Raw genomic sequence first — 16,840 nt, 5'->3', positions numbered from 1 at the left:
GAAGGGGACTATATGGTGTCTCTGGACATCAAAGATGCTTATCTCCACGTCCCGATATACCCTTCTCACCAAGGGTACCTCAGGTTTGTAGTACTAAACTGTCATTATCAGTTTCAGACGCTGCCGTTTGGATTGTCCACGGCACCTCGGGTCTTTACCAAGGTAATGGCCGAAATGATGATTCTTCTACGAAGAAAAGGCATTTCAATTATCCCTTACTTGGACGATCTCCTGATAAGGGCAAGATCCAGGGAACAGTTAGAAGTCGGAGTAGCACTATCTCAGGTAGTGTTACGTCAGCACGGGTGGATTCTAAATATTCCAAAATCGCAGCTGATTCCAACGACACGTCTACTGTTCCTAGGAATGATTCTGGACACAGTCCAGAAGAAGGTGTTTCTCCCGGAGGAGAAGGCCAGGGAGTTATCCGAGCTAGTCAGGAACCTCCTAAAACCAGGACAGGTCTCAGTGCATCAGTGCACGAGGGTCCTGGGGAAAATGGTGGCTTCTTACGAAGCGATTCCATTTGGAAGATTCCATGCAAGAACATTTCAGTGGGATCTACTGGACAAATGGTCCGGATCGCATCTGCAGATGCATCAGCGGATAACCCTGTCGCCAAGGACAAGGGTGTCTCTCCTGTGGTGGCTGCAGAGTGCTCATCTACTAGAGGGCCGCAGATTTGGCATTCAGGATTGGATCCTGGTAACCACGGATGCCAGCCTGAGAGGCTGGGGAGCAGTCACACAGGGAAGGAATTTCCAGGGCCTGTGGTCAAGCTTGGAAACGTCTCTTCATATAAACATTCTGGAACTAAGGGCCATTTACAATGCCCTAAGTCAAGCAAAACCTCTGCTTCAGGGTCAGGCGGTGTTGATCCAATCGGACAACATCACGTCAGTCGCCCACGTAAACAGACAGGGCGGCACGAGAAGCAGGAGGGCAATGGCAGAAGCTGCAAGGATTCTTCGCTGGGCGGAAAATCATGTGATAGCACTGTCAGCAGTATTCATTCCGGGAGTGGACAACTGGGAAGCAGACTTCCTCAGCAGACACGACCTTCACCCGGGAGAGTGGGGACTTCACCCAGAAGTCTTCCACCTGATTGTAAACCGTTGGGAAAAACCAAAGGTGGACATGATGGCGTCACGTCTAAACAAAAAACTGGACAGATATTGCGCCAGGTCAAGGGACCCTCAGGCAATAGCAGTGGACGCTCTGGTAACGCCGTGGGTGTACCAGTCAGTGTATGTGTTCCCTCCTCTGCCTCTCATACCAAAAGTACTGAGAATCATAAGAAGGAGAGGAGTAAGAACTATACTCGTGGTTCCGGATTGGCCAAGACGGACTTGGTACCCGGAACTTCAAGAGATGCTCACGGACGAACCGTGGCCTCTACCTCTAAGAAAGGACCTGCTACTGCAGGGGCCTTGTCTGTTCCAAGACTTACCGCGGCTGCGTTTGACGGCATGGCGGTTGAACGCCGGATCCTGAGGGAAAAAGGCATTCCAGAAGAAGTCATCCCTACTCTGGTCAAAGCCAGGAAGGACGTAACCGCAAAACATTATCACCGCATTTGGCGTAAATATGTTGCGTGGTGTGAGGCCAAGAAGGCCCCTACAGAGGAATTTCAACTGGGTCGTTTCCTTCATTTCCTGCAAACAGGACTGTCTGTGGGCCTAAAATTAGGGTCCATTAAGGTTCAAATTTCGGCCCTGTCGATTTTCTTCCAGAAAGAACTGGCTTCAGTACCTGAAGTTCAGACATTTGTAAAAGGGGTGCTGCACATACAGCCTCCTTTTGTGCCTCCAGTGGCACCTTGGGATCTCAATGTGGTGTTGAGTTTTCTAAAGTCACATTGGTTTGAACCACTTTCCACTGTGGACTTAAAATATCTCACATGGAAGGTGTCGATGCTGTTAGCCTTGGCTTCAGCCAGGCGCGTGTCAGAATTGGCGGCTTTATCATATAAAAGCCCTTACTTGATATTTCATTCTGACAGGGCGGAATTGAGGACTCGTCCTCAATTTCTACCTAAGGTGGTTTCTGCATTTCACATGAACCAACCTATTGTGGTACCTGCGGCTACCAGGGACTTAGAGGACTCTAAGTTGCTTGACGTTGTCAGGGCCTTGAAAATATATGTTTCCAGGACGGCTGGAGTCAGAAAATCTGACTCGCTGTTTATCCTGTATGCACCAAACAAGCTGGGTGCTCCTGCTTCTAAGCAGACGATTGCTCGTTGGATTTGTAGTACAATTCAGCTTGCACATTCTGTGGCAGGATTGCCACAGCCAAAATCAGTAAAAGCCCATTCCACAAGGAAGGTGGGCTCATCTTGGGCGGCTGCCCGAGGGGTCTCGGCTTTACAACTTTGCCGAGCAGCTACTTGGTCAGGGGCAAACACGTTTGCTAAATTCTACAAATTTGATACCCTGGCTGAGGAGGACCTGGAGTTCTCTCATTCGGTGCTGCAGAGTCATCCGCACTCTCCCGCCCGTTTGGGAGCTTTGGTATAATCCCCATGGTCCTTACGGAGTCCCAGCATCCACTAGGACGTCAGAGAAAATAAGATTTTACTTACCGATAAATCTATTTCTCGTAGTCCGTAGTGGATGCTGGGCGCCCATCCCTAGTGCGGATTGTCTGCAATACTTGTATATAGTTATTGTTACAAAAATTCGGGTTATTATTGTTGTGAGCCATCTTTTCAGAGGCTCCTTTGCGTTTATCATACTGTTAACTGGGTTCAGATCACAAGTTGTACGGTGTGATTGGTGTGGCTGGTATGAGTCTTACCCGGGATTCAATATCCTTCCTTATTATGTACGCTCGTCCGGGCACAGTATCCTAACTGAGGCTTGGAGGAGGGTCATAGGGGGAGGAGCCAGTGCACACCACCTGATCCTTAAGCTTTTATTTTGTGCCCTGTCTCCTGCGGAGCCGCTATATCCCCATGGTCCTTACGGAGTCCCAGCATCCACTACGGACTACGAGAAATAGATTTATCGGTAAGTAAAATCTTATTTTTTCCCCCGTCAGATGAATGAAATGAAGTGTGTGAAGAAGCGTGGGCTTCCCCTGATAAGAAATTGGTAATTCCTAAGAAGCTACTAATGGCGTTCCCTTTCCCGCCAGAGGATAGGTTACGTTGGGAAACACACCCGAGGGTGGATAAAGCGCTCACACGTTTGTCTAAAAAGGTGGCACTACCGTCCCAGGATACGGCCGCCCTTAAGGAACCTGCTGATAGAAAGCAGGAGGCGATCCTGAAGTCTGTATATACACACTCAGGCATTATACTCAGACCAGCTATTGCGTCAGCATGGATGTGCAGTGCTGCCGCTGCGTGGTCAGATAAACTGTCAGAAAATATTGACACGTTAGACAGAGACACGATCCTGCTAACAATTGACCATATAAAAGACTCCGTCTTATACATGAGAGATGCACAGAGGGAAATCTGCCGGCTGGCATCTAAAATAAGTGCATTATCTATCTCTGCTAGGAGATGCTTATGGACTCGCCAGTGGACTGGAGATGCAGATTCCAAAAGGCACATGGAAGTCTTGCCTTATAAGGGGGAGGAATTATTTGGGGATGGTCTCTCCGACCTAGTTTCCACAGCAACGTCTGGGAAGTCAGCATTTTTACCCCATGTCCCCTCACAGCCTAAGAAGGCGCCATTTTATCAGGTTCAGTCCTTTCGGTCCCAGAAAAACAAGCGGGGAAAAGGAGGGTCTTTTCTGTCAAGAGGCAGGGGAAAAAGGCTGCAGCAAACAGCAGGTTCCCAGGAACAAAAGTCCTCCCCCGCTTCCTCTTCCAAGTCCGCCGCATGACGGTGGGGCTTCACAGGCGGAGCCAGGTACGGTAAGGGGCCGCCTCAGGAATTTCAGCGATCAGTGGGCCCGCTCACAGGTGGATCCCTGGATCCTTCAAATAGTATCTCAGGGATACAGGCTGGAATTCGAGGCGACTCCACCCCGCCGTTTCCTAAAATCCGCCTTGCCGATTGCTCCCTCAGACAGGGAGGCGGTGCTAGCAGCGATTCACAAGCTGTATTCCCAGCAGGTGATAATCAAGGTACCCCTACTTCAACAAGGCCGGGGTTACTATTCCACACTATTTGTGGTGCCGAAACCGGACGGTTCGGTGAGACCCATTTTAAATTTGAAATCCTTGAACACATACATAAAAAAATTCAAGTTCAAGATGGAATCGCTCAGGGCGGTTATTGCAAGCCTGGACGAGGGGGATTACATGGTATCCCTGGACATCAAGGATGCTTACCTGCATGTCCCCATTTACAATTCTCACCAGGAGTACCTCAGATTTGTGGTACAGGACTGCCATTACCAATTCCAGACGCTGCCGTTTGGACTCTCCACGGCACCAAGGGTATTTACCAAGGTTATGGCGGAAATGATGATACTCCTTCGAAAAAAGGGAGTTTTAATTATCCCATACTTGGACGATCTCCTAATAAAGGCACGATCCAAGGAACAGTTGTTAGTGGGAGTAGCACTATCTCAGGAAGTGCTGAGCCAGCACGGCTGGATTCTGAATATCCCAAAGTCACAGCTGGTCCCCACGACACGTCTAATGTTCCTGGGAATGATTCTGGACACGGCCCAGAAAAAAGTGTTTCTCCCGGAGGAGAAAGCCAGGGAGTTGTCTTCTCTAGTCAGAGACCTCCTAAAACCAAAACAGGTATCGGTGCATCACTGCACGCGGGTCCTGGGAAAGATGGTAGCTTCTTACGAAGCAATTCCATTCGGCAGGTTCCATGCCAGGATTTTTCAGTGGGACCTGTTGGACAAGTGGTCCGGATCGCATCTTCAGATGCATCGTTTAATAACCCTGTCTCCACGAACCAGGGTGTCTCTTCTGTGGTGGCTGCACAGTGCTCATCTTCTGGAGGGCCGCAGATTCGGCATACAGGACTGGGTCCTGGTGACCACGGATGCCAGCCTACGAGGCTGGGGGGCAGTCACAAAGGGAAGAAATTTCCAAGGACTATGGTCAAGTCAGGAGACTGCCCTTCACATAAATATTCTGGAACTAAGGGCCATTTACAATGCCCTAAGTCAAGCAAAATCCCTGCTCCTACACCAGCCGGTGCTGATCCAGTCAGACAACATCACGGCAGTCGCCCATGTGAATCGACAGGGCGGCACAAGAAGCAGGACGGCGATGGCAGAAGCCACAAAAATTCTCAGATGGGCGGAGAATCATGTACTAGCACTGTCAGCAGTGTTCATCCCGGGAGTGGACAACTGGGAAGCAGACTTTCTCAGCAGGCACGACCTCCACCCGGGAGAGTGGGGACTTCATCCAGAAGTCTTCCAAATGATTGTAAATCATTGGGGTCGTCCACAGGTGGACATGATGGCGTCCCACCTAAACAAAAAACTAGAGAAGTATTGCGCCAGGTCAAGAGACCCTCAGGCGATAGCTGTGGACGCTCTAGTGACACCGTGGGTGTACCGGTCAGTTTATGTGTTCCCTCCTCTACCTCTCATACCAAAGGTATTGAGAATAATAAGAAAGCGAGGAGTAAACACAATTCTCGTGGTTCCGGATTGGCCGAGAAGAGCGTGGTACCCGGAACTTCAAGAGATGATCTCAGAGGACCCGTGGTCTCTGCCGCTCAGACAGGACCTGCTGCAGCAGGGCCCCTGTCTGTTCCAAGACTTACCGCGGCTGCGTTTGACGGCATGGCGGTTGAACGCCGGATCCTGAAGGAAAAGGGCATTCCGGAGGAAGTCATTCCTACGCTTATTAAAGCCAGGAAAGATGTTACGGCAAAGCATTATCACCGCATATGGCGGAAATATGTTGCATGGTGCGAGGCCAAAAAGGCCCCAACAGAGGAATTTCAACTAGGTCGATTTCTGCATTTCCTGCAAGCAGGAGTGAATATGGGCCTAAAACTGGGCTCCATTAAGGTACAGATCTCGGCTCTGTCGATTTTCTTTCAAAAAGAACTAGCTTCAGTACCTGAAGTTCAGACATTTGTGAAAGGAGTGCTGCATATTCAGCCCCCATTTGTGCCTCCTGTGGCACCTTGGGATCTCAACGTGATGTTGAGTTTCTTAAAATCACATTGGTTTGAGCCACTAAAAACCGTGGATCTAAAATATCTCACGTGGAAAGTGGTCATGTTATTGGCCTTGGCTTCAGCCAGGCGAGTGTCAGAATTGGCGGCTTTATCATGTAAAAGCCCTTATCTGATTTTCCATATGGATAGGGCAGAATTGAGGACTCGTCCCCAGTTTCTCCCTAAGGTGGTGTCAGCGTTTCACCTGAACCAGCCTATTGTGGTGCCTGCGGCTACTAAGGATTTGGAGGACTCCAAGTTGCTAGACGTTGTCAGGGCCCTGAAAATATATGTTTCCAGGACGGCTGGAGTCAGAAAATCTGACTCGCTGTTTATCCTGTATGCACCCAACAAGCTGGGTGCTCCTGCTTCTAAGCAGACTATTGCTCGTTGGATTTGTAGTACAATTCAGCTTGCACATACTGTGGCAGGCCTGCCACAGCCAAAATCTGTCAATGCCCATTCCACAAGGAAGGTGGGCTCATCTTGGGCGGCTGCCTGAGGGGTCTCGGCTTTACAACTTTGCCGAGCAGCTACTTGGTCAGGGGCAAACACGTTTGCAAAATTCTACAAATTTGATACCCTGGCTGAGGAGGACCTGGAGTTCTCTCATTCGGTGCTGCAGAGTCATCCGCACTCTCCCGCCCGTTTGGGAGCTTTGGTATAATCCCCATGGTCCTTACGGAGTTCCCAGCATCCACTAGGACGTTAGAGAAAATAAGAATTTACTCACCGGTAATTCTGTTTCTCGTAGTCCGTAGTGGATGCTGGGCGCCCATCCCAAGTGCGGTTTATCTGCATTACTTGTACATAGTTATTGTTAACTAAATCGGGTTATTGTTGAGCCATCTGTTGAGAGGCTCTATTGTTTCATACTGTTAACTGTGTTTCATATCACGAGTTGTACGGTGTGATTGGTGTGGCTGGTATGAGTCTTACCCGGGATTCAAAATCCTTCCTTATTGTGTACGCTCGTCCGGGCACAGTACCTAACTGAGGCTTGGAGGAGGGTCATAGGGGGAGGAGCCAGTGCACACCAGGTAGTCTAAGATCTTTCTAGAGTGCCCAGCCTCCTTCGGAGCCCGCTATTCCCCATGGTCCTTACGGAGTTCCCAGCATCCACTACGGACTACGAGAAACAGAATTACCGGTGAGTAAATTCTTATTTATGCTATGTATCTGTTAAGCGCCTTGAGTCCTATTGGAGAAAGAGCGCTATATAAATAAAATTATTATTATTATTATGTATACGTTTTGTTTTGCTTATTCCCATTATTATATGGCAGTCCCTACTCCTTTGTCCAGGTTCCTGTTTTCTTATTCGGAGTATGTTTTCTGTGCTGATTTAATAGTTTTTGTGAGATATGTTCAGTACGCATAAAGAATCAATATTCAGAACATATTTGGGAAAAACAAGTAAAAGGAATGGTTCCTATGATTACTTTGTCCAATCCCAATTGGCTTTGTGTACTTTTTTGCTCTCTCATGATAATCTCCATCTCTCAACCGATCGATGATCATTGAGGATGTGGTCATAGGTGAAATGTCACATTTTCCAGGATATATTTCTGATGTTTTATTTACACTGTACATTGTATAGTACAATACTACTAATCGCTTTTCCTTATTCTCTTGACCCACAGCCATGCCATTTATTGATCTTCAAAGCAAACTGGGGATCAATATAGACAAATGGATGCTCCTGCAGTCTTCTACACAGCCTTACGGTTTTTCTTCACGTTGCCACACATTTGAAAAAGAATGGGTAGAGTGCGCCAATGGCATTGGCACCATCCGGGCACAGAAGGAGTGTAAACTGGAGTATGAAGACTTTCTTGAGTGTATGCACAGAAACAAAATGGTGAGTTAGTACCATACACAGAGGCCACATCAGACCAATAAGCTTCGCTATATAAGAAACTGTTAATAAATAAATAAATGTCACCGAGATACCACCTAGCTATTGAGTAATGCTCATTACCTCTCAGTTTTACATTTTTTGAGGGGACATCTGTACACATTGACGAAGCAAATAAATTCAATGGGATTTCTTTGCTTCCTCAATGTGTACAAATGGGAATAAGCAAAACAAAACGTATACATAGCAATATCATTGTCACCCAGTTCTTATTATAGCTAACAAATCAGAAGTTACAAAGCAAGGTATCCTCTTAATTGTTTAAGAATTCAAAACAAAATATATTAACATTACTTATGTTTGATTTTCTTTGATATAAAATGTAGATGTGTGGTGTTTTGTTTTATTTTGTGGTTTGTGGAAGGCCACTAATTCTTGCAGTTGTTCTGTACATCATGGCTTGACCCAGTATACAGTAATCATTAATATGGGGTTTGTTTGTTTTTTTCAGTTGGAACGTTTGAACACCATTAGGGCGCAGATGGAAAAGTTGGAGAAAGAAGGAAAATACAAGGCCCCAGATTTCAGTAAAGATGTCAATACCCCTTAATATCATGAAATTTATATAAATATCTTTTCATGATTACAGCTACATTCTTATTTCAAGGCAACCAATTTCCCACTGTATAAAATTAAAATACCTTCCACAAATCTCTCTGCTTATTGTCAGATTATTTGGAACATAATCTGTAGTATATGCAGATGTGTAAAATTAAATAGTGTGCTACTGGCTGGAGAACAACCAAAGAAGAGTGACCTTCTTCACCTGGCAATTATGCTTTTTTTAATGTTCTTTTGTTAAGATCTGTCATTTAGTCCATGTATTCAGCACTTTTTTTTGTGTAGAGGGTACTATCACTAGCAAACGAGTTACGTGATAAGGAAAAGAAAGAGAAAAAGTGGTTGCTCTTGGTGATGCACTTCAATTAAAATATAACTTTTATGATTTTGCAATTTAAATTAATAGCTTTTAAATAAGTTTAGGTCCGGTAACTAGGATAAGGGGACACAGGCAAAACCCATCATGATGGCGTTACCTCCCTGTGTGCTGTTACACTAAGGGGTCTATTCATGCAGCAGTGAAAAGCCCTGTTTTGCGTTAAACAGGGCTTTTCTCTGCTTACCGCAATTCACAGAGCCGGTTACCATGGAGAAGTCTCTGACTTCTCCAGCGGTACCCCCGCTCTGTGCCTGAATCGCATCACCATACCTTTGTATGGTGAGTGCAATTCATGAAGGTGCGGAAAGCTCTGCTTTCCGCTTCTCCATGGAGTTCAGGTTCGCCATCTCAGGACGGCGTAACCTGAACTGTGGTGCGGAGACATCAGGGAAGCTCAATGCTTCCCTGATCGCTGCTCGGCACCTCGTGCTGGCTCCGCCCCCCGACCTCCCAGCAACCACTGCGGCCTGCCGGGAGGTCACTGAGCTGCGCATGCGCAAAGGGATCGTCGCTGGACTCCGCGCATCGCAGGAGGGACCGCTGGAGATGACCTCACCGCAGGAGACCCAGACACCGCAGCGCATCGTCGGAAGGGTGAGTATACATGAATTGCTACTTATAACAGCTATACATCGCATCGAAGAGATGCGATGTATAGTGATAAGTAGCAATTATGTTTTCGTTTTCTACATGAATAGACCCCTAAATAAGAAAAAATGCCGACAAGTCCCTTGTACTGGTGTTGTTTTTTTTGTATGTAAATGATTGAAAGACCATAGCTAGATAGTAAATAGCGTACTATACTGCAAACTGAAACAGGGGGATCTGTACTTGGACCAGTGCGCTTTTTTTTTTTTTTTAAATAAAGTATTTTTATTTCGAAGGAGAGTAGTTTGCATACAGACATTGCATAACAGGAACACATTAAACACGTAATGACATGTCCTCATCGGGGAACAGCATTCACTTTCGACTTATTTTCAAACTATGTCATTTGCTCATAGGCGCATAGGAATGTACAGTTATATATACCATTATTTTGCATTATCCGTACACTCTAGTATTCATGAAATCACATTATACTTTGTTTTGTTTCCCCCCCCCCCTCAAATATAACTCTTACGGACAATCCGTCCGAGTAAAACCCTTTAAAAGAGAAGAAAACAATCAGAAACCAAACACAGAGAACCCCAGAAATAAAAAAAATTAAAAAAACAAAGAGACAAAAAACATTATGGGGAAGAGGACGCATTGGGGGATACTAGCACTCTAAATCCTACCCTGTCCAGATGGGCACAGAGCCACTCTCTCATTCACAACCCATTGGGTGAGAGGGAAGCCTATGGCCCTAGAAGATCATAACTTGGCAAATCCAGGACCTGTTAGTAACCCTATCACCATTAAGTTGTAGGGTCTGGGACGGAGTATATGGATTCCAGCCATGGAGACCAAATTCTTTCAAATTTAGCGGAGGCATTGTGTTTCATATAAATGTATCGTTCCTTAAAAACAGTGTCGTTTATTAGTGCCTTAAGAGCGGGGAGTGTAGGGCCCTTAGGGGCCATCCATAGCCTCGCAATGCTCACCTTCGCCATTGCACATATGTTGCGAGCATATAGGCCCTCTGGACCAGACACAAAGTCAGAGCTACCCATTTCCAGGATGCAAAATTGCGGAGTAAGCATGGCCTCGTCCACCCCTGTGTTCCCCAGAATCGATCCGACCCCCGCCCAGAAAGCCCGCAACACCGGACAATCCCAAATGAGGTGCCAAAAAGTACCTGCAGTCATCCCACACTTAGGGCAGTCACCCACACGACCCGTCCCGAATTTGGCCAGTCTGGCCGGGGTCATATATATTCTATGCAAAAGGAAGTATTGTATCTGTTGATACCTGATGGATTTGGTAACCGTGCACGGAGTTTCCAAAGCAAGGGCCCAGTTCTCTTCATCTATGGGGCCCAGATCCTGCTCCCATTTGACACGGAGACGTGTCAAAGGATCTATATGGAGTTTGGCGAGTAGATAACCATAAGCATGGGAAATCATCTTAACTCGACCCAGCATACTTGCAAAGGTCTTAATGGGAAATGGTATAATTTTAGGGGGGGAATTGGCGAATTGGGACTGCAAGGCATGTCTGAGCTGGAGGTATCTAAAAAAATAGGAGTTAGGCAAATTAAACTCATCTTTTAGTTGTTGGAAGGATTTGAGCGTATTATCCGTATAAAGGTGATTTATGGAAATCACTGATTTAGGGGCCCAAACTTCCCTCCCCTCGAGCGCATACAGTTCAGGGAGCCATTTAGAATACCAGAGGGGGGTGTCCGGGTCCAATCCATCAAATTTCAAAAGAATTTTTAGTGCCTGCCACACCTTCATGGCTTGGTATATAAGAGGAGGGAGGAACCGGGCCAAGCTCCCACTCAGCAACACCTGCAGGGGGGATAAGTCGGGGAAGTAGCATCGGACAAATACCCAGTGTAGAGAAGTGACGCCAGTATCCTGCACCCATGCACTAATATGAGACAGCTGAGCGGCATAGTAGTACATCTGAAAGTTTGGCAAGGCCAGACCTCCGTCGCTGCGCAGCCTGGTGAGAGTGTTCAGTTGTATTCTAGGACGTTTGCTAGCCCATATTAAAGAAGACAGGACACTATTCAATTTTCTAAAGAAGGATGGATGAATATATACAGGGGATTGCAGAACCACATATAGAATCTTAGGTAGTATCATTTTTACGAGGCTGACCCTGCCAGATACAGTCAATGGAAGCTTACACCAAGTCTTGGATTTACGAGTAATTTGTTGCATGATCGGATCAAGGTTCAAAGGTGTAAAGTCAGAGGGGTCATTGGTTACCTGAATCCCAAGATATTTAAATTTCGCCGTCCAACATAGCGGTAGGGAGATTTTAGGAGCAGCAGGGGGGGGGGGCAATCACAGGCATAATAGAGGACTTAGACCAGTTAATATGAAGGCCTGAATATACACCGAACTCCTCAATCAATTGCAACACTGTAGGCATAGACCTGGTGTAATCCTGCAGAAACAACAGCATGTCGTCAGCGTAAAGGGCAATCCTATCCTCACGAGGGCCGGTATGAATGCCCACCACGCCTGGGTGGGACCTTATTAGACAGGCCAAGGGTTCGATGGCCAGGGCAAACAAGGTTGGGGACAGAGGACATCCCTGCCTGGTCCCGCGAAACAGGCGGAACGAGGGAGAGATATAGCCATTCACTGAGATCCTGGCAGTCGGGTGCTGATAAAGCAATTTAATCCATTTTATAAAATTAGGCCCGAAACCCATAGCTGTTATGACCTCCCATAGATAGGACCACTCGATACTGTCAAATGCCTTGGCGGCATCCAGTGAGACCACTACCGAGTCAGAGGGGAAGTCATATGGGATTTGTAAGATGGTATATAATCTACGTAGGTTAATAGAAGTGGACATCCCTGGCATAAAGCCGGTCTGGTCGGAGTGGATAATGGAAGTAATTACGGTGTTGAGTCGAACTGCTAAAATCTTTGCCAGGATCTTAGCGTCAGTGGGAATCAATGATATCGGTCTATAGGATTCTGGGGATCTAGGGTCTTTTCCGGGCTTCGGGATCACTATAATAATCGCCTCCGCCATAGAGGGGGGAAGTTGATCATTAACAAAAATATCAGAATACAGGGCGTGAAGCCTAGGACCGAAGAAATCAATGTGGGTCTTGTATACTTCTGAGGGGATGCCGTCATAGCCCGGTGCCTTGCCGCTGGGAGACCAGCCAATAGCCGCCGTTACCTCTTCCAGAGTTAATGGTGCCTCCAGCATCTCAGAGGCCTCCGGGGGGAGTGTGGGTAGGGGAATATTACTTAAATAAGCGGAGAGGTCTGATGTCGAGTCTACCAGTTGTGAACTGTAGACCTCAGCATAGTAGGAGCGGAATAGCTGCGCAATTTCCGGCGTGGTGTTCACAAGGGCGCCATCGCTACCGGTCATCTGAGCAATTGTAGAACCTGGGCGGTCACTGTGCACCAATCGAGCCAACAGGCCACCTGGCCTATCGCCCTGCATGTAAATATTAGTAGCCTGAAATAGAAGCGAGCGCGAGTTTTTATCAGACAGATGAGCCACCCATGCCGACTGGGCCGCCAGCCAGCGTACCTTCAGCGCAGGGGTGCCATCCACCAAGTATCTAGATTCCAAATCCCTGGCATCACTCTCAAGGGCTCGCTCTCTCTCTCTGCAGGACATTTTGAGGGCAGAAATACGTCTAATATACGTTCCCCTTAGGAATGCCTTAAATGAATCCCAAACCACTGTTCCGGGGGCCGAGCCTACATTGTCAGTAAAGTATCCCTCCCACTGAGTCACCTGGTCAGAGCAGTCACCTATTTGCAGCAGCCAGGAAGGATGCAGTTTCCAATAAGATTGACCCCTCTGGCTCACCATAGCGAGAGTCAACACCATAGGGGAGTGATCAGATATACCCCGGGCCTCGTATTGGACGTCAACCACCCTAGGGAGAAGAACGGGGGAGAGTAGGGTCAGATCGATCCTGGAGAACGAACCATGCGTGCCAGAGAAGCATGAAAACTGTCTAGTCGTAGGGTGCCGAGCTCTCCACACATCCACCCACTGCAAATTATTCAGAAAATCAGCAAATTTAGTAGGACTAGAGCGGACCCCAGCAGCCTGCGGAGAGCGCCACCTGTCTAAAGCTAAATTCATGACATTGTTAAAGTCACCCAAGCAGATTACCGGGGTGTCCGGAGAGGAGGCTATGAATGAAGCGGCTTGCTGTAGTACATCGTACGAGAATGGGGGGGGGATATAAACCGCCAGTATGTAGTAGGGTTGGGAACTTAGTCTACATTCAAGGAACACAAATCGACCGTATTTGTCAGTCTTGACCGATACCAGCTCAAATTGGACCGATTTCTTTATCAGGATTGACACACCCCTGGAGGAAGAGGAGTGAGAAGCGTGATAGGCCCAGCCCACCCAGGGTCTTCTAAGTGACAGTAACCTATTCCCCTCCAAGTGAGTCTCGCAGAGACATGCAACATCCGGACCATATTTCCGAAGTGTAGTTAATACTAAGGAACGCTTTATCTTATTATTTAAACCTCGAACATTCCATGTCAGAAATTTCAAATTAGCCATAGATCTGGTAATATTCTATGTAGTAACCTAAAGATACAGTCCAGCGAATATTCCTGGAAATTGTTAGTGAGGGTAATAACAGTGCTATACTACTCAATCCCTGATTCTTAATCGACAGTATCCAATGCATCAGACATACTTCCCACATCAAAATGAATGTACTCCAAAACAAATTTAAGCATGAGAAAAATAACAAACTATAGAAAGAAAAAAACTTGTGTAAGGCACAGCAACAAGCTGTTCGCTGAACTCTCCCCCCTCCCCGTATACCACCCCTAACTTCGGCATACTTAAATCCCAAACTATCGTTTCTATCTCTCAAGGGCTAAATACTAAACAAAACCCTTAACCAAAGTCAAGCGATCAAGAGAAAGAAAAGAAAAGTCCTGAGCCACCAACGCCAAGGGGGGGCTCCCTGGACAATGGGTAGATGCCTCTGGTGGTCCCAACCGATCATTAGACAGTGCAGGGCCTCAATCCGGGGCCATCTGGCGCGCTCCCGGAGCATATCTGTCCAGCCATTGGGCCGCCTCTCTAGGGGAATTGAAGAATTTGGTTTCCCCGTCCGCTACCACCCGGAGTCGGGAGGGGAATAGCATAGAGTAGGAGACGTTCAGGTCTCTGAGGCGCCTCTTGATAGGCATAAACTGGGCTCGATCCTTCTGGACTTCCGCGGCAAAATCAGGAAAAGCAGACACGGTAACCCCGTTTCTGGTAAGGGGGCCTTTTGTGCGTCCCAACCGGAGGGCCGAGTCACGGTCCTTATAATGCAGAAATTTGGCGATGAAGGTGCGCGGAGGGGCGCCAGGAGGTAGAGGACGAGATGGTATCCGGTGTGCACGCTCCACCGTAAACTGTGCCGTGAAGGATTCAGCGCCGTACAGTTCCCTAAGCCATGACTCCAGGAAGACCTCAGGCTGGGAGCTCTCCTCCTTCTCCGGCAGGCCCACAAATCGCACATTATTTCTATGCAGCCGACCCTCCATGTCTAGTAATTTGGATTGAAGGGATGTTACTTGCTGGGTTACCGTGGAAATAGATTGTTTCATAGGACCGCACATATCCTCCAGATTCGAGACACGGGTTTCTGCCTCTCCCACTCTCTTTCGTATGCGCTGGACGTCCTGCCGAAGCAGTGAGAGATCACACTGCACTTTCTCCATCTTATCTGAAAGACGCTGTTCCGATCCAGCTATTGCCTCCAGCACTTGTTGAAGAGATGGAGCTGCGGGTGTGTTAGGGGATTCAGCAGCTGTTGCAGATGAGGAGTAGGAGTGGGACGGAGAGGCCCCCTGCGAAGCGGCCTGCGAGGCCCGTTGGTTTAGTGGGTTAGGTTGTCTGGCAAATTTCTCCAGCTTCGCCGCAGCCGTGCGCTGGCCGTCCCGAACCATGACGGACAATAGGTAGTAACAGACACTCCGGTATAATCTCAGGTCAAAAGCGTAGAAGGAGACTTCAGCAATGAGTGAATTTTAGGGTTGTAATAAGCAGAAACACATCCGCAGCTGGTCTCCAAAGTAGTAGGCAAATGTAAAAGAAAGTACTGGCAGCGTCCCAGAATATAGGTGAGAGCAGGAGCGATGCAGTTATTTAGTATGTAAAATAAGACAGCAACTGAAGTCAAAGTGTAATTTGATCCCAGGAGGTAAAAGTCACTCACCAGTTACATATCAGTCAGCCTTTAAGTGAGAGTGTTCCCTCTATGACTGGAAGCAGCAGTCCAGAGCAGTGGGGCCGGGAATCTCCAAAATTGAGGCCGGGGATCCGGAGGAGGTATAGGCCGCAAATCCGGAAGTATGTCTCCTCGGCCGTACAGACCCCGGGGAGAGCGGGGAAATCGCCTGCCGGTGCCCTGCAGCGTAGGGAAGAAAAGCAGGGTATTCAGGCACACCAAAGGGGCCAGGATATTACAGGAGGATGTTTAATCCAGGGAGCTCCCGGGATCTGCTTCCTACTCCTGTGCTGCCGTGGCCACGCCCCCGGACCAGTGCTCTTTAATAACTTTGTTGGTGACATTGCAAATGGTACTGAAGGGAAAGAATACCTTTTTGCAGATGACACAAAGGTATGTAACAGGTTAGACAAACCAGGAGGGGTAAAACTAATGATTGATGACCCAGGTAGATTAGAGGATTGTTCAAGAGTGTGGCAATTACAATTTAATGCCAAAAAATGCTAAATCGTGCACTTAGGTCTTAAAAATGCAAAGGCTAAATATAGTATTAATGGCACTATACTGGAAACTACCGAGGAGGAAAGGGATCTAGAAGTCACTATTTCAGGTGACTTAAAGGCAGGTAAGCAATGTAACAAAGCAATGAGGAAGTCTAGTCAAATGCTTATTTGCATGCGGAGAGGAATAAGCAGCAAAAAGAAGTAATAATGCTACTGTATAAGTTACTGGTATGAGCTAATCTAGAATACTGTGTCCAGTTCTGGAGGCCATATCTCCAGAAGGATATACATATATTAGAGACATGACAGGGTAACTAAAATGGTGCATGGGCCTATACACACAAAACTTACCCGGAAAGACTAAGGTGTGTGTGTGTGGGGGGGGGGGATTCAATTAGCTACGGTAATTTACTGCGGCTAATTGATCCCCCATGGTCTATCCAATTAGCCCCAAAGCCAGCATTGATCTGCCAATTTTTTTTTTTTTTTAACCTGCCTGAGGTGGGTGAAAAAAAATCCCTGATAATCAGCCCCATTTTTGTGATTG

General features: G+C 47.3%; 1 protein-coding gene across 1 annotated transcript in view; it reads left to right on the top strand.

The window, feature by feature from the left end:
* NDUFS5 (NADH:ubiquinone oxidoreductase subunit S5) overlaps positions 1-8,669 on the top strand; it is a 68,553-nt gene extending 59,884 nt beyond the window's left edge. Inside the window, exons 2-3 of the mRNA XM_063957172.1 lie at positions 7,744-7,961; positions 8,470-8,669. Coding sequence (XP_063813242.1) covers positions 7,746-7,961; positions 8,470-8,568 — 315 coding nt within the window. The 5' untranslated portion in view covers positions 7,744-7,745 and the 3' untranslated portion in view covers positions 8,569-8,669. The remainder of the gene's footprint in view (positions 1-7,743; positions 7,962-8,469) is intronic.
* The last annotated feature ends 8,171 nt before the right edge of the window (positions 8,670-16,840 follow it).

Source organism: Pseudophryne corroboree, chromosome 2 (assembly GCF_028390025.1).
Source record: "Pseudophryne corroboree isolate aPseCor3 chromosome 2, aPseCor3.hap2, whole genome shotgun sequence".
NCBI lineage: Eukaryota > Metazoa > Chordata > Amphibia > Anura > Myobatrachidae > Pseudophryne > Pseudophryne corroboree.
Note: the sequence above shows the minus strand (reverse complement) of the source record. Positions and strands in the feature narration are given on the sequence as shown.